Below are 26,610 nucleotides of genomic sequence, written 5' to 3'. Positions count from 1 at the left end.
TCAAAAATGCAAAAAAAAAAATGGTTATCAATTTCCTAGTAAAACATTAAAGTAGAAAATATTATTCATTTTTCGCGTACTTAAAACAGTGATTGTGAGATAAGCAGATCCATTTCATCGTTTTGGGAATGCTTTTTATTGTTTTTTTTTTTGATAATGGGGTCTAAAAGATCGGGAGCATTTTGTTTTGTTATTCTTTTAAAATATTCTTTTAATATTAATTCATTTTTTATTTATTTCATATTTTTCTCAGCTTTTTTCCAAAAGAGTAAAACAATTTTCGATGGTTAATATGTATTTAATAACATTTTACTACGAATTAAAAATACAAACTTACAGACATATACAAGGTATTTAAGACTATATATCTAGAGGAATGCGAAGTATCTCTGAAATTAATTGTCTACAAGTACGACTAAGGCAGTTAGGGGATGTTGGCGAGATTGTCAATAAATTAGAGCAATGTTAAAATGTACTTAAATGGCGATAAAAACTCAATACATACTGTTGCTGAAAACTATCTTAATATAGCACTCAGAAAACATATACACAAGTACAGAAGAATGAATAAAAAATTATGGATTTTGTTAATGTACGGAAGTATCAGTCGTTACAGTTTTTTGAACCCTCAACGGAAGTGCACTTAGGATGGTTGACCTTGATACAAGGCGTTCGGATAAGTTCGGAGTTGCTTACTATCTTTTCCTTAACTTACTAACTACTATCCTCGTTACGTTTTCGTTGTACATTGCAAAATAAAATGGCATTACTTACGATCTAATAAGAAAGGTTGCAACTTTACACAAAATTTACAAATACATTTACGTGCTACCGAGAATATCTCTTGGTTTTCGGTCATACGAGTTTGGATTTTGGGGGTGCCTTGTAAATCTCTAGCGATTTTCTGAAGGATTGGTTTTAAATTGGATTGGATTGGCAGTTTCTCAGCCGCTGCGCTGCCAGCGTTTCGAGGCACACGTACGCAGTAAAGCACTGTTTTAAATGCCATTTTCTTTGCCTAGGTTTTTGGAACGGTTAGATTTTTTTGAGATTTATGTGGCACCCTTGGATATATGTTTATATTCGGTATTTATATTACACGTATTCCTCTGGAGCCGCTGGTCCATTTGAAGACGGCATTCGCAGCGTGGACACCACTTGGGTTTGCTGCTGTTGCTGCGCCTGCGGCGGTCCATTTGTGTCGGGCAGTTCGGCAATGTCCTTGAAGACGCCCATCAGGTTCTCGTAGCTGGGACCCCAGTTGAGTAGGTACTCCCAGCCGAGCGTGGTGGCCGACGGCGATGCCGCCCCGTTGGCCTTCCGATAGATTCCGCTCAAATGATTGGCGATATCATCATCGCTGGCTACCAAAGTACTCAGTGATCCCCGAAAGGACGACTCGAACCCGTCGTAGGCATGCGGCGGAATGGGCGGCGTCTTAACCACACTGGTCGGTGGATTCCGGCTGGTCGTGTCCCCTCCACTGAGAGCCCTCGAAACGGGACTACGTCCATCTAGAAGGCTCTTACTGGTTGAGTACTTGCCATCGCCACTCAGACTATTGTTGTCGTACTCGATCTCCGAGCAGGTGAAGCTATCATTTCCGCTTTCGTCGGTGGAAGTGGAACTGTGGGCATCCACATCGCCACCTAAAGACATATGGAGTGCACTGCTCGAGACTCGGGGAGCCTCACTGCTGGAGGAAACGGCATCTAGGGTGGAGATTAGACTACAAGTTCGTGGTCTCCCGTTCATCCTCTCAATCTCCTCGGCCGTCAAACCCATGGAAGTCGGCTGCGTTGGCTGTTGAGGAACTCCCGGCTTTTGCCTACTCGCACTTGAACTCTGACCCGAAAGTTGCGACATCACCGGGCTGTTTAGACTGCGTTCACTATTGCTATGGACATCCTTGCCCACTCCACCGGAACTTGAGGTGGTGGCCAGGAGGGCGCTTTGCAGGGGCTTTCCCGAGATGTCGTGGAGAGTGAGGATCCTCGGCTGCTGGGAACTCAACTCGGAACTGGGCGACAGTCTGGCCAGCGGAGTGCTTTGATGAGTGCGAGAGGCACTCGTAGGCGGAGGGGGCGGTTGACCTGCCTGATTGCGGGTCACAAAGGGGGCTCCATGACGATGTTGCTGCTGCTGCTGTTGCTGTTGGGCCGCCGAACTCTGATGCTTGTGATGGGAATAAGCAGAAACTGGCGGCACACTAGCCTTGTACTTGCGCATACCACCCGCTTCCCGATATCCCTTGTAGTGATACACGATATCTATATCCGAAGGAGCAATTGAGCTGGCATTCTCCAGGTCGTAGTGCTCGGGGTACTCCGAACCCAGATCCACAGAGCCAGGATGAAGGGGAGGTATGGCCAGGTGGTGATCCTCCCTTATCAACGGACTCTCGCGCTCTATGATATCCGGTCTTTGGGGTCGCTGCTGTCCTGGTTGTCCTGGTTGAGGCAGCTCCGCCGTCGGCTCCTTGAACTTCTTGGTCAGCAGCTCGGGTCCAACTAAATGATGACTTCCCACCGGAGGACGTAGGTGATCTGCCGCATTAACGGGTGGCGAAGGGGCTTCACCCGAATGGAGATTACGCACGAGGACGTGATCCACTTGACTCTGCGACACTGGTCCTCCAGGATGTTTGATCTTGAAGCCCGGAACACCGCAACTTAAGCTGCCAATCTTCTCCTGCTTTCCACGGAATCGGTAGATGACATAGGAGCCGAGGATCGCAACCACCAGGATGACGAAGAAGACAATGACGAGGGTGAATCCGATGCTCAAAGCATCGGCTACCTGAGCGGCATCTTGACCCATGTCTCCTCCACAGCCGGATTCGATTTTTCCATGGTAACGAACCTCGGGGAAGATGCTACCCGATCCATTGAAAGGCTGCAGTTCATTGTTAACCGTAAGGTTGGCCAGGCAACCCACGAAGGCCTCGCCACCCACGTTCAGGGTAGTCAAGTAGGGATCGAGGAAGTCATGCACTCCGGCAATGTCCAGCTCATCGCCCACCTGCCGACCATCGATGATCAACCTCAGGCTGCGACTCTCGCTAAACAAACTGACATTGTGCCACTTGCCATCATTTAGCTGCGATGTTTCGTGCACCGTCATATTGATTGCAAGATGCTGCTTGGAGTAGTAGACCAAACGACCTTCGTGGAGGGACAGCGAGGTGAACATTTGATTGGTGGCCGCATAGAGGATCTGTCCCTGCTCCTTGTAGGTCCTGAATAGCAGACTCAGCATCTTGGGGGCCTCGTAGATCTGGGAGGCGGTACTAAAGTTGCCCACCGCCCGACGTTCCCGGTTATCCGACCAGGCACTTTTGCTATTGTACAGATTATCCAGTAGCTGCATGCGACGATATATCTCCGAGATCCTGAACTCCACGTAGGCTCCATCACTCAGGGTAATGGGTTCCAGGGAATCCGAGCAATCGGGCGACTGCAAATGTCCACCGCACTGGCAAAGGGAACTCGACCAGCGGTCTATGCATTGTCCTGCGAATCCTCCACAGCGTTCGGCCGCCAAAGCCGGTTGACAAGCCTGTCGATTGCATCCCGGCAGAATACCCCTCTGTTGAAGAGGTGAACTCAGGTTCAGGGATCTTCCTCCGATGTGCACACTATGCAGACAGCCCACCAGATCGTCACTGTGCACCTGACCAGGTCGCTCTAGTATCGGATCAGCCGAGGACAGGCCACCAATCATCAGGGGTTGTTTGTTAAAGTTGAGCGTTCTGTGGGATAGATAGATAAAAAAACTTGTGTTATTAACATGTTAAATTTCCAAGTGTTAAGTTAAAGTATCTAACATATGTGAGAAACATAAATAACACACATGTCATTTTACACGACGTGTGTTTAACATGTAATTTTCATTTGTGTCAAAAACATAGTGTATAAAATACACGTCGTGTTAATAACACATTGTGTAAAAAGCACATGTGCGCTATTATTTTTCACATTTTAGCACTTTTGTATTTGACACACATGTCGACAATTTTGCTCACAATGTAAAATACAATTTTTCATGTTTTTTAGGTTAACCCTATTTGAGTTTACTCACCCCACGGGTCCCACTTCATCGGCATAGCAACTGGAGTCTCCCGGCGTGCATTCCGTGCACACATCACCCGAATCCGCGCACTTGGCCACGCTGAGCGACATGACCCGTCCATTTCGCGTGGCGGTGACCTTGTGCCAACCTCCGTCGGCCAGGTTCCTACCAGCAATCACGGTGCTAATGGCGGTACGAGCTCCTCCGGAAGAGAAGTACGCCTTGCCATGCACCAATTCGATGGCTAGGAAATCAGATCTGCCGCCACTCTGCATCCCGTAATTGTAGAGCAACAGGGAGTTCGGTTTCGTGGTGGCAAAGACAATAGAAATATCATTGGTGGTCACATCCAGCGAGGGGAATGTCATGTAGGACAGCGGTTGGAAGCCATAGCTAAAGCGTTCGCAATGATGTCCATATCTTCCGGGGGTGCAATTGCACTTGTAGCCCGGCTTCAGGCTCACACACAGACCATCGTGCAGGCAGGGATTCGGGCGACAGGAGTCTGAAACGCTTTCGCATTGATTGCCCCGGAATCCAGGACGACAAAGGCAGTAGTAGGAGGATCCATCGGGACTGCGGTAGCAACTTCCTCCATTGCGACACGGTTTGCTGTAGCACACATCACTGCGCTCCTTCTCGCAGAGTTTGCCATCCCGATTCGGAGGACACATGCACTGGAAATCGCTGCCTAAGCGACGGCATTGCATTTGTAGATGACAAGGATTTGGGAGGCAAGGATCCTGCCTGCGACTGCACTGCTCTCCCGAGAATCCACTGGTGCACTGGCAACTATAATCGTGCACTATCCTTGGTCCACTTAGCACCAAGGAGGGACTGTCTAGGATCACAAAACTATGGGCATCTAGCAATCGAATGGTGGCACTGCAAACTCCACCATTTTCACACACATCCGGTTCGCTGCAGGGTTCATAGCCCACAATCACCTCTTTTTGCAGGAGTTCCGAGAAAGCCGAACGCTTCTCCCTCAGGCGTTCAATCAAATGTCTGGGTTGTTGGTAGTTGCTCTTGGCCAATCTTACAGCCAATATCACCTGGAGACTTGTGGAATTACCAGCAGTGCTCTCCAAAAGACTATACAGTATAACCTCATCTTCGTTTGCCATCCTGGACTTGATCATCTCCAGCATGGGTCGATAGTGATTAACCAAAAAGTGACTGGCTGTCATATTTCGCACTAGGATAGACACCGAGTTGGCCAGGGTTTCATTGTTGAAGCTCTGGAACGACACACTCGCCTTGGAGCCAACGTCCCCGTGCTTTCCATCGTTACCCGTATAGCTAAAGACAGAAGCTATTGGAGTGGAGTGTGAAGTGGTCACCAGATCACATGCTCTTGGAATGGCCAGCTGAATTTCACCTAGGTTGGGATTCTTCTGAAGGCGACACCGGTAATCGCCCACAATGTCTATATCATTTGGACGAACATCGGCCAGCTTGACATTGGAAGGTAAGTCACCATTAAAAAGAGAGACAGCTATGTGTAAACTCCTTGCGGTCGATGGATTATCGTTCTGATCCAATACTGTAATAGTGAGTAAATGCTGGGATCTCTGTTTTGGCTTGCCACTGTCCTCCACTTCGATGATTGCCTCCAGAATGGGATTGATCTCCCGATCGAAGCTGCTGGTGGACCTAACCAGACCCGTGTTCCTATCCACACTCAGCCAGGACTTGTGCTTTCCGCTAACCAATTGGTAAGTGAAGGGACCTCCGTTTCTCGGAAGATCCGGATCACTGGCCATTAGTGTCATTATCGAAGTACCAGGTGGTTCGTTCTCCGAGACATAGCCATTCAGACCTTCAGACGTGAAGGTAGGACCATTGTCGTTCACATCCTCCAGTTCTATGTGAACCGTAGCACTTCCCGTCTGCGGCGGCAGTCCAGTATCTATGGCTCCAATTACGAGATTATAGGTGGCAATCTCCTCGCGATCCAGACGACTGGCCGTACTAATCTCACCCGTCTGCACATCGATCTTGAAGTTCTGCTTGAGGTTCCCGTTGATAATAGAATAACTAAACTGATTGTTTTGCGGCCGAACGTCCTTGTCGATGGCCTTGACCGTTGTGACCTTGGTGCCAATCGGAGCTGCCTCGGAAATGGTCGAGGTGTAGTAGTGTTTAATGAACTCCGGTGGATCGTTTCCGTCCTGAATCGAGATGATGACCTGGGCCTCATCGGTGTCGTTACCCCGAATGCTGCCATAGTTTTTGGCCATCACGGTGAGGACCACACGGTTCTGGGTCTCCCGGTCCAAATGCCGGGCCACATAAATCAATCCCGTTCTCGTATCGATTCGGAAACCCTTGTCGTTGCTGGATCCGACTAGCAAGTAGTAGACACGACCATCCTCACCGCTATCTTTATCCGTGGCCTGAACAGCACCCACTCGAGTGCCCACCGCAGATGTTTCCGATACGTCAAAGTGGAAGACAGGCTGCAGGAACTGCGGGTAAAACTCATTTACCCCTAGAACATGGACATAGAGGGTAGCGTAGCTTTCCATGCTCGAATCGGGATTCTTTGCTTTTAACTGGAGTGTATAAACCCTCCGCTCTTCGTAATCAAAGGAAACAGCTGATGAAATACTTCCATTACTGTGATTCATCACGAAGAAGTGCCTGTCCGTTCCGCTGGGCAGGAATGCATAGTGTATAATGGCATTTTTAGGAGAGTCCTTATCGGTAGCATGAGCCTGGAACACAAAGGTGCCAATGGGTTTGTTTTCGGGTATATAACCGTGGTACTCCTTCTGATCGAAAACGGGTGGATTGTCGTTGACATCCGTCAGGATTATAGTGAGCATCGCAACGGCGGATAGTGGGTGGTAGCCCAGATCTTGAACCGTGATGTTTAGATGATATTCCTGTATTAGATCGTAGTCTAGTTGCTGTTGTATCACAATACCACCGGTGCGTTCATCCACACTGAAGTCGCGACGCTCATTTCCGCCGGAAATGGAGTAACGGAGGAGACCATTCGGACCCGTGTCATTGTCCGTTGCCCCAACTGTTAGGATGGTGGAACCCACGGGCTCGTTTTCGGGCACAATCACCTGGTAGCTGCTCACCGAGAACCTCGGCGTGTCCAGATTCTCACCGGTCACCACGATAATGACACGAGTTTCATCTGACTGCGGAGGAACTCCGCGATCAGTGGCCCTCACAACCAATTCGTATCGCGAGTTTGGTTTGACTTGAAGTGGCTTGACCAGAGTGATCCAACCGTCATGTCGGCCGATGGTGAAGATTGAACTCAGGTTCAGGGTCACCAGGGAGTAGTCCATTTCGTTGGTGCCCACATCATGCTTGTCGTTCGCATGAACCCGAACTATTCGCTGGCCGCGAACCGCATCTTCTGGCAGGGGAGCTAGATACTCCTCCTGCTCGAACTTGGGAGGATTGTTGTGAGCATCGACAATGTTGATATTGACTAGGCACTCGGAGTATAGAGGTGGCTTGCCATTGTCCGTCGCCAGAACGGTGAAGGCGTACATGTTTTCCGGGGAGCGAACGTACTGAGAGTGCTTGAAGCGAACCGCCTGTTGGGTAAGAAAAAAAAATATAAATAAAAATAAAAAAAAAATAAAAAAAATAAATAAATAAATATATATATTTGAAAGAACTCTTCTATACACACCTTTTTGCTAAAGACCTCACCCGTTGCGGGGTCAATGCTAAACATGGGCGACGGCTGCTGCAGTGAGTAGGAGATCACCGAATTGGGACCCTGCTTATCGCGATCCGTTGCTATGATCTGGCCCACCAAGGCAATCGACTGCTGCAGCTCCGGGAAGCTGAAGCTATAGAAGCTGTGCTCGAACTCGGGAGCATTGTCGTTCTGGTCCTGAATCGTGATCGTAATGGGAGTCTCGGCACGCCAAGCTCCATCGGAGGCCACCACTTTCAGGACGTACTCATCCTGCTGTTCGCGATCCAGATGACCGGCAACGGTTATATTACCACTCTGCGGCTCGATGCGGAACTTCTCGCCGGGATTTTCGCTAAACGAGTAGGATGCATTCGCATTGGCACCTAGGTCCAAATCCGAGGAGGTAACTCTGATCACAAAGCTACCAATCTCCGCATTCTCAGTTACATTGAGGGAGAAAAGGCGTGTAAACTTCGGTGGGTTGTCGTTCTTATCCAGCAAATGCAAAAGCACACTGGCCGTTCCCGTCAAATGGGGTGAGCCCTGATCAACGGCCTCAACGACAAAGGCATAATCACCGATCTCCTCACGATCCAGTCGCATGGTGGTGTAGATCTCACCCGATTCCATGATCTCAAAGGTGCCATCAAAGTCGTTCTGTAGGCGATAGGCTACTCTACCATTCTCCCCAGAGTCGCGATCGCTGGCCTTGATCGTGGCTATCAACTGAGGTGGTGACTCCTCCTCCAGAACCTCGGCATTGTAGATGAGCTTCTCCATAACGGGTGCATTGTCATTGGCATCCGTTACGTTGACTGTGATCAGGGTAACGCTTCTGAGACTTGGGCTATCTCCATCGGTTGCCTCCAACCAAATTTCGTAGAGGTGTGTTTGCTCATAGTCCAGGCCATCTTCTCCTACACTTAGTACCCCGCTATTGGGATCCACACGCAGGGAATCTCCCAGATTTCCGCCCGCAATGGCATATCGTATTTTACCCGCCAAACCCTTTTTCGGCGATGTGGCACTCACTTTGGTTATCATCTTACCCGGCTTCACGTCCTCCGACATCGTAAAGTGACTATTGGCCATGTAGGCGAAGCTGGGAAAGAGTTCCGGGGGTCGGAGGATAATAGTAAGCTCTGCTCTGGAACTCAGAGGTTGCTCACCCTGGTCCATGGCTGATATTACAATGGTATAGGTCAAATCAGCCGGGGATTTACTCTTACCCTTGAGCTCTAGCTTCGTGCTAACCACTCCTGTATTCGAATTGATATCAAAGAACTGCTGATCTCGACCACTAATGGTGTAGTGAATAAGGGCATTCTTGCCCTCATCCAAGTCAAGGGCTCGAGCTCCGAAAACAAATTCCCCTGTGCTAATCCTATCGGAAACTGCCACGTTGTAAGTGGTAGAGTCAAATTTGGGAACATTGTCGTTGACATCCGATACACTGATGGTCAGGTTTACCGACGAAGCGCGGGGCTCAGTCACAGAACTATCCTGGGCCATTAGTGTTAGGTGGTAAACGGAAGTCTCCTCACGATCCAGCGATAAGGCCGTGGTAATCTCTCCCGTTTCCGAATCGATGTGGAATCTATTCATAAACTCTCCTAGTAAATTAAAGCGTAACTTGGCATTCAAACCTTCGTCTTTATCGGTGGCCTTGGGTAGCAGAACACGTGTGCCTGGTGGTAGGTTCTCCCGAACATTTGCATGATAGGATTGCAGTTCGAAAACCGGATCATTATCGTTGATATCCTGGACCTGCACTCGCACAATTCCCGTGCCCGTCAGCGGAGGCGATCCCGTGTCCATGGCCACCAAAGTCAGGGTGTACTCGTTCTGTTGCTCGCGATCTAAAGGTTTCAACAGAGCTATATCGCCCGAGGAGGCATTAATCCGGAAGAGATCACTATCGCCCTCCTTGAGGAAGTAGCGAACCTGTGAGTTTAGAGGAGGTGTATCTGCATCGTAGGCATTCACGGTTAGCACATAACCTCCATTCGGCGGAACAGTGTTTTCCATAACGCGTGCCAAATACGGAGAGTCCAGGAACGTAGGTCTATTATCGTTTATATCCAGGATATTGATGGTCAGTTCGGCCGTATCGCCGGCTGGATTCTCCAGGGCGCAATCTTCAGCGCGAACCGTGAGGGAATAGCGGGCCAGACGTTCGTAGTTTAGGTTCTTGGCCACCCGCACCACACCCGTATCCTCGCTGATGCTAAAGTCATGGTTCTGATCGCCCAACACTATGGAGTAGCGAATCCGACCATTGGCTCCCTCGTCCACATCGGTGGCGGATACTTGAAGGACCATCGCACCAATGCTGGCATTCTCGGCCACCGAGGCGGAATATTGCTTCGGATCAAAGACGGGACTATTGTCGTTCTCGTCCAGAATCCGAATGAGCAACTGCGTCTCCGTGGACTGAGGTGGCTCCCCTCGATCCGTTGCCGTGATGTTGAGTAGATAACTGGAACGCAACTCGCGATCTAGGGAATCGACCACGCGCAACTGACCATCGGTGGGGTTGAGGGAGAAGGGCAGGGGTTCCAGTGACTGACCGATATCCTCCATACCCTTGGCCTCCTCCATGGTGTAATCAATGTACCCATTGCGGCCCTCGTCATTGTCGACAGCCTTGACAGCGATAACGACCGTGTTGATGGCCACGTTCTCCATTATCGCCGTCTCGTTTGCGGAAACGAAGATGGGCACTTCGTCGTTGACATCTTTGATGAGTATCGTCACCTGGCAGAAGAAAGTGCGGATCAGTATTTGGCTAATTGTGCTTCAATGGCATTCTAGATAAAACGGTAAATGTATGTACGTTTCTCGAGATGCCAAACAGGCCGATAAGGACTAAGAACGGGTTTGGGTTAATTCTAGTTAATTAGGGATTCGCGAATAAGCATTTCAGACTGAAACTAAACAAGGCTAGTGACATAATAAATAATTGGTTTTATTATACAAGATAAAAACCCAGCTATTCTATGTCTTATTAAATTTCTTTAATTTAGATTTTTAAATTAAAAGCACAAAAGAACTGAAAACTTACCTTTACAGTCGAAGAGAGTCGCTGCTGTTTCTGATGGGCCAAATAGTCTTGCTGGCTTTGCTGATATCTTCTAGGCGATCGGTACTTGAGTTTCAGCTGCGTTTCCTCCAGTTCGCTAAAGGAGGCGAATTCATCGGCGCAATCTCGTGCGGTTACCGTAAGGGTGTACGCAGATCGGTGTTCCCTGTCCAAATTTCGACGAGTACGGATTGTGCCATTACTGTCGATTCCGAACTCCGCATCGGCGTCGCCTGCGGTGATGCTGTACTCAACGAGTCCATTGTTGCCTGGAAACAAACGGTGATAATCAGGGATATCCAGGTGGTAAAAGAGGAAATCTTCTCCCACACTTACCCGAATCTATATCCTTGGCTGACACAGTGACCACCTCCTTGCCAATGGGCACATTTTCAAACACCTCGCTCGAATAGCTCATGGGATCGAAAATGGGCGCATTGTCGTTCAAATCGAGTACATTGCAGTAGACCGTAATGGTGGTGGACAGACTGGGATGGCCATTATCCTGGGCCTGGACGATGAGGATGTAGTGTTGAACCTGAAACCCAAATAGACGTGAGTTTTATCTCAACCGATAGAGGTTCCAATTTCCCACCTCTTCGTAATCCAGTCGAGCTGTTAGGGTCAGCATTCCAGTTTGGGGATTCAAACTAAAAACGTCATTGGCCCAATCTGAGACCACTCCGTAGGACAGCTGGGCATTCTGGCCCAGATCAGCATCTCTGGCCACAATCTGACCCACTTGGTAGCCGCGTTGGGCATTTTCCGGTATATCAAACGAGTACACGGCATCCTCGAACATGGGCGGGTTGTCATTGGTATCGCTCACCTAAAGGATGGGTTGTAAAAATATATTATTTTTAAAAATAGTTAATGGTACAACTATCTAATAAATTATTACTTAAAATTATGTATGATTACTTAAATTTATAAAAATGTACTTCAAATTGTAAAAAAAATTTTTTTTTTTTGTTTATACAACTATCTAATAATTTACTATTCAAAAATGTCGAAATGTAAGCAACATCAAAGTAATTAAGTTTATTTACATAAATTTATAAAAATGTATTTCAAATTGATAAAAAAAAATTTTTATACATTTATTTTTTTTTATAGAAATCTTACCTGAATGGTGGCATATGCCTCCGTGTACTGCACTCCGTCAGAGACGCGAATCCTCAGCTCATACTTGCTCTTCGTCTCCCGATCAAGGGTGTCCTTGAGAATAAGTTTTCCGCTGGTGGGTTCCAGCAGGAACTTGCCATCATGTCCGTCCATCAGGAGGAAAGTCACCGTACCCAGAGTATCGGGATCGTGGGCCCGCAGCGTGGAGATGGTGTGTCCAATCTCCAGATCCTCGCTGACATTGTAGACGAACGGGGTGTCCAAGAACTGCGGGGGACTGTCGTTCTTGTCCAGAACTGTTACTCTGACCTGCAGGGGAATACGAGTATATACGAAATACAAAAGCGTATTCGTTGCGTCAATAACACTGACCCACTTGGCGGAGGAAAAAGAGAAGGAGGTAGGTAGGTATATATACTCGCATACGAGCTAGCATCTGCGATATGGCATCGAGCGGAAACTAGTTCCATATTTGGCACTAAATGCCCAGAATATTCTATGTACCCGCCGAACTTCTGTCGCAATGTCAATCGCATTCTTCATCTCTCTTAACCTGGCCCGAAAATGACCCGCTTACAACTCGGATCTGGCTAAATGGGCAATGGTATATGGTATATGGTATATGGTGTGTGTGGTATATGGGCTTGAACTTTCTTGTTTATGACCGAGGGAATTATAGTTTAGGCCAAGCAAAACCGGCTTTTCGTTTCAATTTAATGTGTATTCTGCACTAGTTTTAATTAATTTACAAGACTTTTGCAAATGTAAGGTATGCCTTTCTAAAGTCATAACATTTAGAGAAAAAGACCTGGGAATCGATCGTCTAATCAAGCCGCTTAAAAGCCTTCTAAGCCACCTCGTAAGTCCTGGCCAAGTCGCACACATCCAAGAGGGCCATAAATACTGGAGACTCGCAACCAGACTCGTAAAATATAGCCTCGTGTGCTGGGATAATGGTGTTAAGTCGGTGCTGGGCGAGTAAATACCGCATTTGTAATAAAATTTATGCAAATTTGTAACATCAGACGGCACAGGAACAGGGATACCAAGATCCGAAGGTTGGCATTGCATTAGTGGGCAGTCTTTTGGTGAGCACAAAACACCATTTGGATGCCCGCGGGCTGGGTGAAATGTGTGCGGCTAATTGAACTAATTTGAGGCAGTGGAAAGCGGGTGCAGCTGCAGAAAATGTAACCATTTGTCAATCCGCTTAATGGCCAGAAAAAAAGAAAAAATTAAAACTCAGGAGAACACAGAACTCTAGCCTCGAGAGGGCCATAAATTCGCGTGAAATTCCGAAACCTGCAATCGGATCTGGGGGACATTTTGATGGAAAGCCAAATGACATTCACTCGCTTGTTTGCTGACTTTTAATTGCGATTATTTGCGAAAGCAGGCCGAGAACCGAGAAGACTAGAAAGCGCAGCTTAATTGGATTCCAAGATCATGATGACTAATACTAATCAACTAATGCAACTAATGCTGAATGTCCAAAATTAAATCTCGACCGGATGAAGCTTTGATTTTTTTTTCAGTCCCCGCAAATATTTAAAATTAACGCCAGACAAAAAATGTAAAAACATGACAATCGTTTTAAATCAATGCAACAATGAATTGATTGAAACGCTCTTCACACGCGAGGACCAGCGATCGAAACATCCACTAAACCATAGTTGCTTGTACTAACCCAAGGCTGTGTTTTTTCCCCTTTTTTTTTTTGTCCAGCTTCTCAGCACGAAACTGGAACTGGAACTACACACATTTGCATGCGTGCATTGTTGGCATACCTACGCATACGACGTGTTGGCCATGAACACGCGGATCGGCAAGAAAAGGCAGAAAAAGCCACGAGAACTCGATGGCTGTCTGTAAAAGGAGAAGAATCTGGCCCCAAAGAGAAGACCGAAGAGTGGAGAATCGAAAAGAGACTACACAGGAAAAAAATCTATATAAAATAGGATCTACCTTATTGCATAGCAACAAAAAGCCGATATGATTAATGTAAAATTTAAGGTTCAAACATGTCAATATGATATTTTATCATTTCATAAAAGTTATAAAAATACTCTTTTCAAATATCGAATTAAGTATTTTTTGAACTAATAGTTTAAGATAAGATAAACATAATCTTTGTTCATATCAAAATGATATGAATAACTTCAAAAAATATCAATTTTACCTGCACATATCAATCTGATCATTTGACATTTTTTTTCTGTGTACACAAGAAAATGGGAAACAAATCTTCTAATTTTTTACGAATTATGTATACTATTTTGTAGGTTAATATGAAAAATTGGTACAAGTGAAGAAAACCATACAAGTTAGTAGAAGAGATTTTCTAATACAGCTTCTTATCCTTTAATTTTTAAAAGATTTAGTAAAAGATACAGATTTTGCAAGATCGAGTTGAACTTGAATTGATCTCAATTTTTCTTAGTGCTTCAGAGCCCGGTTCTTTTTGCCTTTGTTCTCTCTCCTGGCCTTTTTTTTCGCTTCGAAACCAGTATAAAGAGCTCTGCAGAGGTCTGCGAAATACCCTCCGAACGAAGAGGGGCGGGTCCTGGGCCATCGGGGGACCTCGACTCGGGTACTCGGGTGAGTAGGGTACTGGGCATAATTAAAGGCATCTGCCAATGAAGCAACTTATTATAATTCTATCCCTGCGGCCCATTTATGCAGCGTTGGGATGTAAAATATTTTCTCGATACACAGGTCCGTCTGGTTGAGAGCGATCCCCCCGCAAGCCCTGTCCCTATCAAATTCATTCAGCAGATAGCCGTGGATCTTCGTTGGCCTGTTAATTTGCATCTGAATCTGAGGCTGAGTCTGAGTCCGAGTCTGAAGGCATAACCGCATGTGCATGTGCAGAAAAGGATGACTGAGGGTCCAGGGACCTGAAGCTCTGGACCTCTGGAGTGCTGGCCGTGTAATCAACATTTCATATCAGCACAAGACATTAAAAGCGCATTAGTGCGGTCTCGACTTGCACTGATAAGCCCTTGAAACTGCCCCAGAAATGGCCGACATGGCAAAAACAACAAACATCGAAGGAAAAGCAACCATATTCCCTTTAGCCTCGGCTACAAAGTAAAAGAAAGGTCGGTCCTTAAGTAAGTTCGAAGGCCCCTCGGTGTAAGTAATCGGAATCTGATAAAACCACACGCGGATTCCGAACATTGCGATCAAAATGTGCATGATGCATGGTATCATTTGCATGCAGCTTTCTTTAAGGTAAAAATTTCCTACAAATCAAAGTAATAATACACCAAATTTCCAATTTTAAAATATTAAAAAAAAAAAAAAACAAATTCATTAAAAGCATTGATTGAATGACTTGATTATTTAATTCAAAAATCTTTAAGTTTAAAAATCTTTGCTACAAATCATAGTAATAACACACCAAATTACAGATTTTAAAATATTAAAAAAAAAGAAAAAAAGGCATTAAAAGCATTGATTGAATGACTTGATTATTTAATTTAAAAATCTTAAAGTTAAAAATCTTTGATACAAATCACACACCAATTTTCCAATTTTAAAATATAAAAAAAAATAAGAATAAAAGAAAAATATTTCATTAAAAGCTTTGATTGAATGACTTGATTATTTAAGTCAAAACGTATACCTTCGAGAGATGAAAATATAGTACCCAACATACTCCTAAAGAACCTGAAACTATTGAAGAGGTGATAGACCTATCCAACATATATATTTTCATTCTGTTGACCAACTCACCTTTGTTCTCGAAGTGCGTGGCTGTCCTCCTAAAGCGATGGCGTAGACCTCAACCTCGTACTCCTCGGGTCCCGCCTCTCGGTCCAGTTCGGCGGCTGTCGAGAGGATTCCCAGCTTGGCGTCGATGTCGAAGAGGCGATCCACCTGCCCATGCGATCCTCCACCTGACGTCACATTGGTCACAAAGTACTCGATTTCGGCGCCCGACAGATGAGCGGCCACCGTAAGGATACTAGTTCCAATGGGCTCGTTTTCATAAACCGAACCGGAGAGCATATCCCTTTGCTCAAACTGAGGAACGGATGATTCACCAGAACCCGGGGTTATTATGGTGATGTAGACCTCACTGCTGCGACGCTCGCTTTGAACCGCTTCATCGGTGGCCTTGAGGGTCAACTGGTAGCGAACCTCCTGCTTGAACTGAGCTCCCGGGGTAAAGGTGATCACACCCGTGTTCCTCTGAAGGCGGAAGAGCTCCTGCGGACCACTGACTATCTCGTAGGTGACCAGTCCATTGCTCGACGAGTCCGCATCCTTGGCATGAACCTGCATCACCGTTGTGGGCGTTTTGCTCGGCAAAATAGCAGCATTCATGGACACGAAAATGGGAGCATTGTCATTGATGTCCTCCACAATCACGGTGACCAGCTTCTCCGTGGAGAGCTGCCTGTCCGAGGGTTGAGCCCGATCCGTAGCCACCACTGTCAACCGGAAGGTATCGATGGACTCGCGATCTATCTCCCTCAGAGTGTGAATCACACCTGTCTCCGTGTTGATGCCAAAGTGTCTGCCCTGCGGAAGTTGAGGTTCCTGCTTGCTAATCGCATAGCTCACCTTGCCATTCAGGCCCGAATCCGGATCATCAGCGGTTACAGTGACTATCGGTGTCTTTAGGGGAATTCCCTCCTTGATCTGTCGAACAATAGCGGTGCTGGGAAAGATCGGTGGATTGTCATTGTCATCTACGACCAGTACATTGTACAACACAGTGGTGGACAGTGAGGGAGTTCCACAATCAGAGGCGGTGATGTTCAGGGTATAACTTGTTATATCCTCATAATCCAAGGGCTTGTGAAGATACAGACTACCCGTAATGCTGTCGATGTGGAAGGTGTCCCGTCGATTGCCCGCCGAAATACTAAAGACCACCTGACTGTTTACTCCCTGATCCGCATCACTGGCCCTGAACCGCATCAATTCCGTGCCCGTTGGACTTGTTTCCAGAACAGAGACCTCACTACTCGACTGCGTGAACTCCGGAGCATTGTCGTTCTCATCGAGAACTACTATGGTAATGCTGGCATTGGAGCTCAGTGGATGCTTGAGAGCAGCATCCTGGGCCACGACAATCAGATGATGCACTTCCTGGGTCTCCCGATCCAATCTTCGTGCTAGGGAAAGCTGACCAGTGGCGCTGTCTAGCGAAAACTGACCAGCTTCGTTTCCCTGGGCCAAAGAGTAGTAGACATCCCCGTTCAGACCCTCGTCCGCATCTTGGGTAAACACATGGGTTATGTGCGTTCCCTCGGCGGAACCCTCCGAAATGGTCACGTGGTAAGGAGCTCTCAGGAACTCGGGGGCATTGTCATTGACATCCGTTACGATTACCTTAACCTTGACCTTGTCCTGCAGGCGGGGAATGCCATTATCCGATACCGTAGCCTCCAGCAGCATATAGTTTCCGGTGAAGGAGGAACCCCTGAGGTTACCCTCCTCCTCTGTATTCCGACTGACCTTCACCAGAGCCTCGCGATCGAAGGGTCGCAAAGTCTTGATGAAACCATTCCTAGTATCTATCGTAAAGTCCGTAGTTTGACTGGAGAGCGTAAAACTGAGCTCCGCATTCCTTCCAATATCACGATCTATGGCAGTGAGTTTACCCACAAATGTATCCGCGGGTGCATTCTCCGGAATGCTAAACGTAAAAGTGCTATTGGTAAACTGAGGTGCATTGTCGTTCTCATCAATCACATGGATAACCACAGGAACCACCGAAGATCTGGACGGTTGACCCGAATCCCGGCAAGAAACGGTCAAGGCATAGTAATCCCGTTCCTCTCTGTCCAGTGGAGCTCTCACAAAAAGAAAGCCATCGGGAAAGACGCCAAACATGCGTTCGGTATTACCCTCAATGATCTCATAGGATATCCTACCATTATCACCCAAATCAATATCCGTGGCAGCCAGAGCAAAGAATCGGGTATTAACCTTTGTGGTTTCCGGCAGGGAAGTCTCATAGGAGGTGTGATCGAAAACGGGCGTGTGATCATTGACATCGCCTATGTAAACCGATAGACTCAACTTACTGGAGAGTGGTGGACTACCCGCGTCGGTGGCCATTAGTTCCACATTGATATGGGAACCCGGTTCCGCTCTTAAGGGTCTCTGAAGATAGAGTACACCCGTGACTGGTCCAATACGAAACTGCTGTTCGGGATTGTGTGTAAGGCTATAGCTGATCCTGCTATTAACACCTGCATCTCGATCTCTAACCCTGGATAAGTAGATCTCCTGACCCACGGCTGCATTCTCGGGCAGCCAAATCGTAGGCTCTGTATCGCGATCCAAGGCGAAAACGGGTGCATTATCATTCAGATCCATAATGGCTATGCTCACACTGCACTGACCATAGGAAATGAGGGAGGAGGGACTGGAACTGGAGATGGAGCTGGCCAAGATGGTCAGGCGATAGTGAGCCTTTTCCTCGCGATCCAGAGATCGCGATGTGGTGATGCGACCACTCCTGGGATCAATTTGAAAATTCTGTTCCCCATCACCTTGGATGATATCATACTCGATATTGGCATTCGTGGACTTTACCTGCACGATGCCCACCTCGCGATTCGCTGGACTGTTCTTGCGCTGCTCGTGATCCTCGATCATCTGGAATTCATAACCAGGTTGAGCGCATTCGAGCATCTCTGCCTTGGACTTGAGCACAATTTCCACAATGGCATCTCGTTGGCTTCTCCTCTGCCCAGCATCACGTGCCGAAATCTGAAGTTTGTAGTGGGATTGTAGGGGAGTAGCAGCATTAGTTCCCGACAGGCTGATAACTCCCGAACGGGCGTCCAGCTGGAAAAGACCTGACTCGCCGCCACCTGCCTCCAGTCGGTACTCAATTAAGGCATTATCGCCATCGTCTTTATCCGAGGCCGTGACTTGGAGCAGGGTCTTCGGTTTACCCTCCCTGCTGACTTTGAGATCCTCATCGGTGAGCGTGTAGATATAGTGGCTGGGATAAAAGCGAGGATCGTTATCATTAACATCGGCCACATTCAGGAAAACGGTGGCCGTCGCCGATTGCGGAGTGGGTGCTCCCTGATCGCGGGCAATCACCTGAATCTCGTAGAGCGACATTTTCTCACGATCCAGCGGCTGGCGCATCGTTAATTGGCCCGTCAACGCATCGAGGGCAAACTGTCGCGGGTACAAGCGCCCCACGTTGGGCGCCAAAGAAAAGGTCACCGAACCGTTGGTGCCCTGATCATGATCGGTGGCCGTCATCAGAGCCACAATCGTTTGCGTTGGCGCATCTTCGCTGAGTGTAACGTTCTGAACTCGCTGACTAAACTGCGGAGCCTCATCGTTCTCGTCCAGAATGGTAACCTTCAGTTGGGTGTAGGCGAACTTGGGATTGGGTCCACCGTCCCTGGCCGAGATACTCAGTTCTATGGTGTCCCGAATTTCCCTGTCCAGAGGTCCCGATGTCACAATCAACCCTGTTAGGGGATCCATCGTGAACCACTTGAGCTCATTGCCCGATAATATATCGTAGTGCACCTGGGCATTCACTCCAGTATCCTCATCCGTTGCTGTTATAGACGCCACAAAGCTACCCGTGGGTGCCAGTTCACTTAGCACCGCAGAGTATTCTGATTTCTCAAACACCGGTTCATGATCATTCACATCATTCACATCGATGATTAGGTGAGCTGTTGTGGATCTCGCCGGGGTTCCCTGATCCATGGCCACCACCGTCAGGTTGTACTTGCCAATCTCCTCGCGATCCAGGACTCCATTTACCCTTACGATGTGGAGGTCAGCGGCTTCCTCGAGACGAAAGTGACCCAGTTCATTCCCAGAAACAATTCGCACCGATGTCCGGCCATTTAGACCTGAATCGGAATCCTTAACAGCCACGGCTGCTACTACAGTGCCATTTACAGCATTCTCATCCACCGTAGCCACCTTCCCGCCATCCGGGAAGAATCGAAAACTGATCATGGGGTCGTGATCGTTGGTGTCCAGCAGGTTGACCGTCACATAGGTGCGTCCATCCTGCCTGGGAGATCCGTGATCCCTGGCGAACACCGTGAAGACGCAGCTCTTTTGATTCGATCCTCTGACACTCGTTTGCTGGGGGCAGTTCACCCGCTCCGTGGTGGAAATGACTCCCGTTTCCGGATTCACCGTGAACTGGTGCTCCGTTTCGGCCAGATAATAGGTGATCTTGCTGTTGTCACCCAAATCGTTGTCCGAAGCCATAACCGTTACAACTGGCGTCCCCGGAAGAGCGGTTTCGTTGAGCGAAACATTATAATCGCTATGATCGAAGATCGGTGGATTGTCGTTCACATCGAGAATGGTAACGTTCACTTGGAGAAAGCCGAAACGCGGTGGGGATCCTCCATCCCTGGCCGAGATATTCAGTTGATAGCTTCCACGTGACTCCCTATCCAGATTACCAGTCGTCTCCAGATGCAAGTAAGAGGTTTCGCCACTGGGATTCGCAGTGGTGGCCAGCCGGAATTTGTTGTCCACATTGCCGGCGACAATCTCGTACTGATCCGTCACTCCGTTCTCGCCGAAATCCGCATCCGTGGCGGCATCGAGGAGCAATCGAGTACCAGAAGTGGCACTTTCCGAGAAGGATATCGCAATGCTGGGTTCGGGAAACTCTGGCGAATTGTCATTAACATCCAAGACCTTAATCCTAACCTCAATGGGATAAGTGGGTTGCGAGGAGAGCACCACCAAATCGTAGTGATCCCTCATGCCCTCCCGATCGAGCACCACATTGGTCTTCACCTCACCCGTCACAGGGTCCAAGGTGAATTCCCTGGGCGGTTCATTGAACCGATAGGAGAACTTTGGCTTGGTGGGTATGAAACCGACCGAAGTGCCGCGCGGCTGACCCTCGAGCACCTCGAAATCGGCGCTGGTGTCCACCGCACGCGATTGCATCTCACCCGCCGCTGGCGAGGATTGGGAGCTCCTCCTGCGCGGAAATGCTGCATATTGTTCGTAGGTGGTGGCGTAACTCCGGCCACGCGGTGCCAGTAGCTCCAGTTTGGTCTCCCCGGGATTTTGGCACAAGGATTCCCTGCTGCCCGCAAGGAGCAGGAAAACAAGGAACAGCCTCTTCATCTGGAGGCTTTCGATTCTAATGTTTGTTCTAAATTTATTTTGCACTTCTTCTTTCATTTGTTGCACTTTTCGTTGAACTCGTCATTTTGCATCATTCGATTTTGATGGGTTCTTTGATTTGTCATCTGTCGCCTGGAAAAGAAGAGAGGAATATATTTAATTTCAAGCCGTATTTATGGTAAGTGCTAATTAGGTATTGACGTGCTTTGGCCACTTGTTAAAGTAATGCTTTCAATTAACCAACTGCTTTCTGCTTTTATGCTCACCAAGCATATCAACTGTTTCATACTCCGTCGAGCGTAAAATTAGTTAAGCTCAATTCGGTGAGATAAGAGGCGCTAAAGCGTAAAAACGACTAAAACTAAGGGTGCATTTATTTGGGATAGCCAAAAAAAATCATTTATTTATTATAGAATTTATCCATAATATTTTTAAACAAGGAAATTTTATTTTGTATATATTTACAATTTTTTAAAATATCTAAAAACTGATTTCAAGACAGTAAAAAACTTGGGTGGAAAACAAATGACTGAGGAAACGAACTTGAAGAGAAAAATCTTGAGTCCGCATTTCTAGCTTTTCAAATTAAACCAAGTAATTCCTAAATACCATAAAGTCTCGAAATAAATCCCTCTCAACCTACGCCTTTTTATTTCAGTCCAAGAAATACGGGCGAGTGGAAACGAAAGAAGCTGCGGTCCAGCGTCAAATTGATTGAAATCCAGAGAGACGCAGTCTCCAACTGCGGCTGCTGGTCCTAGGCTTTTAGGAAAATCTAATCAAGATTTAGGCGGCGTCTATTAATCAAACGAAATTCCGAAACACATACTGAGAGACGCCGATGGAGACAACGACCGAAAGAAGGGAAAATTTCCATTAATAGCATGCGTGTCAGCTTTGGACCAAATTAATGCTTTGTGGGCAATCTCTTGTTAACCCGAGACTCTAAGAATATCAATACAAAGACGTCGAGCCCCTCCACCTCCGCCCCTTTTAAACAAAGTAGTAGTAACGCTCTGAAACCAGCTAACTGATTCGTATTCGTATTAGCACTCGAACACAGTAAACGCCACAGCATCCGAAACATAATACTTAGTAATAGACTGCAAAATACCCTGTGTTTTGTACTAAAGATTAGTATTTAAATGCAAACTAATGTAGTTGATATCAGTTGGTAATCTAATTACTTTAGTGAGTTTTTGATCCTTCAAAATTAAATTGCTAGTGAAAATGTAATAATAATAATTTTAACATTTAAAATTGTTATATTACGAAAGTCAAAAAAGGTTTAATTTACATAATCATATATTTGTTATAATATTTTTAGTAAGAAAATATAAAAAGTTTTTAAGAAAAAACAGATAACTAAGGAAACAAACTTGGGTGAAATCAAAAGACTGAGGAAACGAACTTGACAAATACCAAGAATATAAAAAAGACTTATAAGCAGTACCAGTTGGTATATTCATTTTAAATTAGTAAGTGCTTTAAGGATTTTGCATTATTAAACAGATTAAATGAAAGCTAAAATACCCCTCATTTCGTTATAAAGACCACTAGATGGACTAACTAGACGAAAACACATGGCCGTGGACCCGCAGAATCTGTCAGAATTTGGACTGGGGTTCGAAACGAATCGTATCGAATCGGATCGGATCGGATCTCTTCTGTCTCCTCGCATACATAGCTAAAAATGCGTCGTAAATTTCATCGTTTTTTTTGTTTTTTTGTTGTCCCGAAGCTTTTGTAGCCGAACCCGTTCATTAATCTTAAAAATCTACCTGCTCTAATGGTATTGTTAGCTGTCGGTGTTGTTTTTGTACCCCGCTGCTGTTCCTTGGCGATCTTCTCATTTCGTTTTTGGTCTCTATCAAAAGATATTTTTTATGTCTTGGTGTTTTGTCTTCTTTATTGCTGGCCAATACATATCTGTATCTCCATATAACCATAGGAAGGTCTGTGTCCGTCTCCGGGATTTTCGGTTCTCTGTTTCTATCGAATACCGATTGCATTAGTAATCCTCGCTCCAAAAATTTCTAAGAATTTCAATAGCTAATGGGAGTGTCAAAATTTTAATATTTTAATAATGCAAAGGAACGTCAAAAGGTTGAAATTGGTACAAATTATATAAGCTTTAACTTCTCTTTTTTTTTAAATACAAAAATAAATAATAAATCATTTTGTCATTTATCTAGAAACAAAATGCAAACAGTTTCATCAAACCGCTTTGCTATCCCAACTTTTATCACGTTTTATTGGGAATATGAATTTATGGGAAATTTTTGGTTTTCCCATAAGCGGAAACAGCATTTTCCTCCGCTCGAATATATTACTTTCATTGGTGATGCATGTGCTGTCCGCCTCAGAAAGCTTCGAAGCTCATTTGGAGTTCACTATTCACAGTTCACGAATGGCAAAAGAAAAAAATTTAAATATTGTCTCGAAGAAAGGAAAGAAAAGCAAAGCCCATTTGTTTGATTGATGTACACACAAAAAAAAAACTTAGTAAAATCAACTGTAATAATTGTCAAACAGGCCCCAACCAGCAAAATTGTCAATTCTACTAAGTAAATAGTCATTTCACAACAACAAAATACACACAATTAGCAAAGACACAAACCCAAAGCAAAAACAAAATACACGTAACTATTTTAATAGTTACGTAACTATCTTTGTTGGTCAAATTTACCAAGCAAATTTTTTTGTGTGTATGCATATTGCCTTATCCGTCTCCTTTACACTTTCCCATACGCACCATTGGCTCTTATGGCATATCTGGTTTCCACGCCATTAATATCGATGTGCGGGCTATTTTTGAGAGCTCATAAAATACCACATATAAAGCGGTGTGCATGACCCTAAGTCGATTTGCAATGCAAATTCAAATTCTAGCATAAAACCGAAACAACAAAGGGAGCAAAATATCATGGCTAGAACCACAAAAAAAAACAGAACAGAAACCAGAAATTTCGTGATGATGCCTCTCCCGATTCCGATTCCTTTCCTTATTATTATGAATTTTTATTTTATTTGAGCTTTTCACTTTACATCTCACTGCAGCCGATCTGCATCGCTGCAAACGTGTTTTTCCATATTTCCATATTCTTTTACAATTCGCTCTCGAGCTCCCGAGATACCAGCTATAAGGTCGGTGAAAGAGAGCCCACCGCTGTCCAGGAATATTTTCTTTTTCTTTCTCCCGTTCGTCGATATTTCTGACAATAACAAAACAAACCGACAAGAAAAAAACGACAATTTTCAGCCATTACGTGGCAGCGAGGCGTTTCATGCTCAACTCAACCCGAGATCTCGAATCCGAATCCGAATCCGAATCCGAGTCCAAAAACAACATCGACATCAAGTTGAGGGGCCAACCTTTTCAGCCACAACTGCCTACGTTACCGTTGGCTTATAATAATTCCACAATTAATCTTATATGCTTTTTACGCGGCGTGGTGTGTGGGGCCTTAGTGTCTTTGTGTTCACTACAAATATTTCGAAAAGAGTGGTCTATAAATATTTTTGGTTAAACCACAATCTCGGTTTAAAACAAAAAAGTACAAATACGAATAAATGTATATTTTTTAATGTCCGGAATTTGTATTAAATTTAATTTTCATTTGAATACTGAAAATATAAAAAAACATAAACTTTTTTTAAATCTTTATTAAAGAAAATGTAGTTTTAATAATATTTTCTTATTTGTTCTCTCTAACTATAGAAAATATCAAATATTGATAAAAAATTTTAAGCATATTCAGCTCTGTTCGATAAATAAATAGAGTCTATATCATCCAAAAGTCAAATAAATCCGATGTAAAAAGCAGACAATGGGATATATACTTCTAACTATGATTTTTGCATACCAGACTCCCATTTCTAAGTGGTTATGAATGCATTAGCTGAAAACTGAAAACTGCCTTTCTTGAGAGACGCGTGGGTAGGTAGAAAAAGTGATTTGCGCTGGCTTATTGATTTTATGCAAATTCCCTGGCTAAGATTGGCTAAAAAAAGATCTCCTATCCGCGGATTGGAAAACAAGATGATATATGGAAAGCAAGAAAAAAGGTTCCCAATTGGCAGCCCGCAAATATCTATCCTGCATGAATGTTTATGAGTACCTACCATTTTTCTTCACATTTTTACATGCATTTTGGTGTTGGTGGACTCACACACACACACTCGAATACTGCGGCACACACACACAGTTGCACTTACACACACGTACGCAGCATATTTATTTTTTTCGTATTTTTTTCCTTCAGCAAAACGTGTTTTGCCTCATTTTTCGCTCTTGTATATATGGCTTGTAGCTGCAGCAGCAACGTTGTTGGAATTTTTCACTTATAAAAATTTGCAACGGCGACACACACACACACACAGACAGATGAACCCAAAGGGGTAAGCTTGGGGGCCAGCTGCTGATCGGAACTTTGGATTATATATTTTTCGATATATATTATAGCATATATTTCGGGGACAATATATAGCAAGGGGGTATTATGTTTAATCCAGAGATTTACGGTCGCACCTTCACTTTTTTGTCAACCGCTTCGCGCACGCGCGCCTTTTAATCCGTCTTCGAAGCTGAAGATATCGGTCCAAACCACTCGCTCAGTGGTCTCAACGGAACTGAGTGGCTTTAACCTGGCATCCAGCCGAGATTCGAATGAGAGCCCAAGACGAAGACTGTGGAAAAGCCGTCAGACGGGTTTTTGACCCACTAAAAAGGCAGAGAGAGACGAGAGACCCACCCGAGGAGCATGTTTCTCTGGAGAATCGCAGAGGCTCTCTCTCTACCTGTTGTATCTGCAACACATTTTTCACTTGTTGCAGTTTCGTTTTTCATTTTCTTGTTCGGAACAACCGTGCTCTCAGAGTATCTTGGGTCCAGTCCAGTCCAACGAGATTCAATAGCCACCGGCGACCCATACACAGCAACAATAAAAATTACTAAGGGGTACTTCGGTGGACTCTGCTGCACTGGAAGATCGTATTGGGATCTTTGAAATATTAGTAGATCTAAATTAATGTACTACTAGTGGGTAAATTTAATGGTATATTATAAATCATAAATCGAAAGAACGAAATAATACATTAAAGATCCATTAAAAAATATTGATCTCCTTGCTTATCAATAAACCAAGTTGCAGGATCTAAGAGTTAACCGTTAATAAAAAGAGTACTTCGATTTCTAATTTCAAGACAAACAAAATCGAGAGTACTTTTGCCTTGATTTTAAGAACGTCTTTTGTTAGAACTCTTAAATTAATTAATTTTCAGTTCCAAATTTTCTGGTCCAATTTTCTGTCCCAAATTAACCATTCACCTCATAAGCAAACAAACTCTTAAGTAAAATTACCCAGAAAAAAATCCTAGAATTTAACCCTATATCTATCCTAAACCAACAACCCATTCCTCTCTGTGCTTTAGTTGTTTTCGTTATTGTGCTCAGTCGTGCTCACTCGGTCCCACTAGAATCCAGGGATCAGGAGCAGGAGTAGAGTACTCCCCACCCCATCCCCAGATCACTCCCATATCATCGCAG

The 26,610-nt window shown here is 45.5% G+C and overlaps 1 protein-coding gene across 1 annotated transcript; it reads right to left on the bottom strand.

The window, feature by feature from the left end:
• Window positions 1-1,026: 1,026 nt before the first annotated feature.
• Window positions 1,027-25,676, bottom strand: ft (cadherin-related tumor suppressor fat). Its single transcript, XM_017159588.3, has 9 exons — window positions 25,188-25,676; window positions 15,693-21,194; window positions 11,955-12,263; window positions 11,425-11,658; window positions 11,166-11,367; window positions 10,812-11,098; window positions 7,736-10,504; window positions 4,081-7,637; window positions 1,027-3,751 (listed from the first exon to the last, which is right to left on the bottom strand). The coding sequence occupies exons 2-9, from the start codon at window positions 21,117-21,119 to the stop codon at window positions 1,096-1,098; spliced, it is 15,441 nt and encodes a 5,146-aa protein (XP_017015077.2). The 5' UTR covers window positions 21,120-21,194; window positions 25,188-25,676; the 3' UTR covers window positions 1,027-1,095.
• Between the last annotated feature and the right edge of the window lie 934 nt (window positions 25,677-26,610).

Source organism: Drosophila takahashii, chromosome 2L (assembly GCF_030179915.1).
Source record: "Drosophila takahashii strain IR98-3 E-12201 chromosome 2L, DtakHiC1v2, whole genome shotgun sequence".
NCBI classification, from domain to species: Eukaryota; Metazoa; Arthropoda; class Insecta; order Diptera; family Drosophilidae; genus Drosophila; species Drosophila takahashii.
Note: the sequence above shows the minus strand (reverse complement) of the source record. Positions and strands in the feature narration are given on the sequence as shown.

What these genes read in the sequence shown, in the direction of transcription:
- ft (XM_017159588.3), bottom strand. Translation starts at nt 21,119, where the DNA reads ATGAAAGAAGAAGTGCAAAATAAATTTAGAACAAACATTAGAATCGAA. An exon ending in AGGCATATGCCACCATTCAG is followed by an intron (nt 11,659 to 11,954) that starts GTAAGATTTCTA and finishes CCCATCCTTTAG; the next exon opens with GTGAGCGATACCAATGACAA. An exon ending in GATGAAGTGGGACCCGTGGG is followed by an intron (nt 3,752 to 4,080) that starts GTGAGTAAACTC and finishes TCTATCCCACAG; the next exon opens with AACGCTCAACTTTAACAAAC.